Source organism: Acartia tonsa, chromosome 4 (genome assembly GCF_053477335.1).
Source record: "Acartia tonsa isolate MP-2025a chromosome 4, ASM5347733v1, whole genome shotgun sequence".
NCBI classification, from domain to species: domain Eukaryota; kingdom Metazoa; phylum Arthropoda; class Copepoda; order Calanoida; family Acartiidae; genus Acartia; species Acartia tonsa.
This window is the reverse complement of record NC_137263.1, coordinates 12591996-12595234: the sequence shown is the minus strand read 5'-3', so window position 1 is coordinate 12595234 and position 3239 is coordinate 12591996. Positions and strand designations below refer to the sequence as shown.

General features: G+C 34.1%; 1 protein-coding gene across 1 annotated transcript; it reads right to left on the bottom strand.

The window, feature by feature from the left end:
• Positions 1–459: 459 nt before the first annotated feature.
• On the bottom strand, positions 460–3006 carry LOC145318415 (uncharacterized). The gene is made up of 5 exons (XM_080159701.1): positions 2864–3006; positions 2358–2450; positions 1560–1634; positions 993–1185; positions 460–478 (listed from the first exon to the last, which is right to left on the bottom strand). The coding sequence occupies exons 1-5, from the start codon at positions 2910–2912 to the stop codon at positions 460–462; spliced, it is 429 nt and encodes a 142-aa protein (XP_080015827.1). The 5' UTR covers positions 2913–3006.
• Between the last annotated feature and the right edge of the window lie 233 nt (positions 3007–3239).

Here is a 3239-nt window from a genome sequence, read left to right as displayed (position 1 = left end):
ACAATGGTTACAAACATTTTCAACAACTATACTAGGGCTATCAATCTGCCCTAAGGGGTAGTTTCACGAAATGCATCCCCTCTCATACTGGATATACGAACTGACCAATAAATGAGATCCATAGTAGCAGGCTAAATTGACGACAAATTTTCCCCTTTCAGTGTATCCACGTATTTATTATCCTATATCCATTTATGATATTAAAAACTGGGTTGATAAATAAGAAATATTCTAAAGGGGTAGTTCCACGAAATGTATTTGAACTTAAAAAAACTTTTAAAAAATTTTCAAATATTGCTAGAATCCAGAATCCAAATGATACACATAATAATGATAATAATAATAATAATAAAAGTTGATTTAATCTTCTTGGTAGAAAACTCCCATACGTCTTCACTCGCAGGCTGTGGCAGGATGTCGCACATAAATGGCCATCATTCCATCTCTGTATCTCCATCCTCACTGATATCTATCATCCCTATAATAAAATTGTTTAATTAGATGAAGATATAAAATAAGAAACAAAATTATTTTTACATTATGTTTTTACTAACAGCTATGCCCATAGAGGCCTTTATGAGCGAAGTATAAATCTTTTTTTTTTAAGGGGGGGGGGGGTGTTTTATATAGAGGCGATTTCTTATTGGAGGATGTAGTACCCTCCCCCAAAATAGTTAATCTTTCCGGGACCCATGAGAAGCTACCATGTTAAGGAGAACCCGATCCGTTTGGCGGTTAGCGAGATCCTTCAGAACAAACACACAGACAAACAGTCAGACATACTGTAAATTTATTATAAAGCTTGATTTCAGTTAATAGGGAAAATTTAAATGTTTATTAACTCAAGTTCCATCACAACCCAACTCTATGCTCGCTCATTAAATTATACAAAATTATATTTCATGGCAACTAAAGATTTCAGATTGTATTGGATGACAAAGCAATAAAAAAACCTATATAAAAATCAATAAAATAAAGACAATATACACTACCTTGGTATTCTCACATTGTCGTGGTCCCTGTGGTCTCTTCTGATTGAATGAAAGATGCCTCTCCTTGGTCTCCCAGGGGGTGCACGTCTAAACCATTCTCTTGGCATAATGTCCTCCCAAATTACAGACAGGTTGTGGAAAATTCCACACATTTCCACAACTGACATTGAATTTTCAACATCATATCGTAAATCTAAACAATAATGACATCATATACAGGGGGGTTTATTCTGCACTAGATTCATTTTTTTCCCTGGATGAAAGATATTTTATTCCCCCCTCCCCTACTATTACCTAAGGAGGAGTAAAAATGGAAAATAGTTATTTCTCGCATAGTATTTTTAACAGCTTTCCCTGATGAAAAATGTTCAATTTTAAGATTAGAACCATTTTTTTATTCACGATATGCCAATGGCACGGGCCAAAACAGAATGGTTTGATTGTCATTTTATATTATAGTTATTTCATGAAACCTGACAGTTTTAAGAAATAATCAATGAAACACGTAAAATTATTTTGAAACTAGTCATCTGAGTCAATGTTAAACAACAAACATGGCAGTTTTACCTTTTAGAACCAGAAACCTCTTCTTCATGATACCAAAGGTATTTTCTGTGCATTCGACTCTAGCACCAGAATGTCAATAAAGGATAAAGATGTTAACTTTGTTAGTTTAAACAGGTGAATTTCACAGGTCTAAGAAGAAATACCTATAACACCCCAATGCTTGCTTTTATGATTACCCCTTTTTCCCTCTTAGATACTGATTTAGCATCCGCTAGTAGGTAATGATATATGAATTTTATAAAAAGCACAGCTTCTTTGTAATAAAAAATGGTATGTTTGTCCGTCCGTAATATGATATATGTCATGTAGACGTTGTTAAATTTTTGGCATTATCCTCTTTGAATTATTATTTAGAAATAAAATTTGAAAAATTGAAAAAAATAACTATAATAACAAATTTTTTAAATACTGTATTTACGTACTAGCGGCTACGCCCCTAGAGGCCTCTAGGGGCACTTGAGGAGGAGAGAGTCGAATTTGATAATTCAATTTCTTATTTTAGATTTTAAAAGAAAAAGTTAAAAAAAATTTACGTTTGATGTTTATTTTTCGTTGAACTCTCTTTCTAAAATTGGTTAATTTTTTAAAAATTTAATTTCTCTAGGGAGGGTGGTGGTACCCTCCCCCAAAATAGTTATAAACCTTCCCGGGACATATGAGAATCTACCATGTTAAGGAGAACCCAATCGGTTCAGCGGTTAGCGAGATCCTTTGGTACACACAGACAGACACACAGACATCCTGTTACTTTAGTATAAGGATTTGACAAGATGCTTTTTAACTAAAAAAATTTATACCTAACATTAAACAGAGCTTTGTTGTAATCTCCATTAACTTGATTACATTGAAAGGGTGTTATCATGGTATCAGAAAGAGGGAATGCTGAGTCACCTAATAATAAGTCCTTATTATAATAAAGTAAAAGGATGTTTGAGTGTCTGTTTGTCTGTACCAAAGGATCACACTAACCGCTGAACCGATCGGGTTCTCCTTTACAGGGTAGCTTTTCATAGGTCCTGGGAAGGTTTATAAGTATTTTGGGGGAGGGTACCACCAACCTCCCAAGAGAAATCGCTCCTACAAAAAAATTAAACCCCTAAAAATAATAAAAATTTTATAAAAACTAAAATAAATTCTCCCCAAAACTATATAGGTGTTTATCTAATTTAGAAAAATCAAAATTAGTTTTAAAAATAGGTTTTGTGATTCAACTCCCCCCTCCTCAAGTGCCCCTAGAGGCCCCCTTCTTTATTATATTGGAAATAAAATCGCTCTATAAAAAAAATTAAGCTTATATGGCTTACCTAGTACTTTGGCCTTAGGGTCCAGTGCCTCCAGGTATGGCTTCATCATGGAAAGGCGTCAAGTTATTGCGTCATGGAATGATCCTGGAACGTTGATAACCTAAATTACATGATTATTAATCATAAAATTTTACCAAGGAGACATTTTTATACAAAGTCGCCATCTGGATTAATAAATATTCAAATAGGTAAGTTCAATGTGTATAATGGACGAATAAAAAAGATCAAAACTATTAACCAGTGTTGTGGTGTCAGAGCCGGGTCACCCGGATCCACCATATTTTGCTGGAGCCGGACCCATAGAATCCAGCGATACGAGGGATTTCTTGCTATCAAATAAACAATAATTTATTTTTTTCAACCACCTATCCCCTTT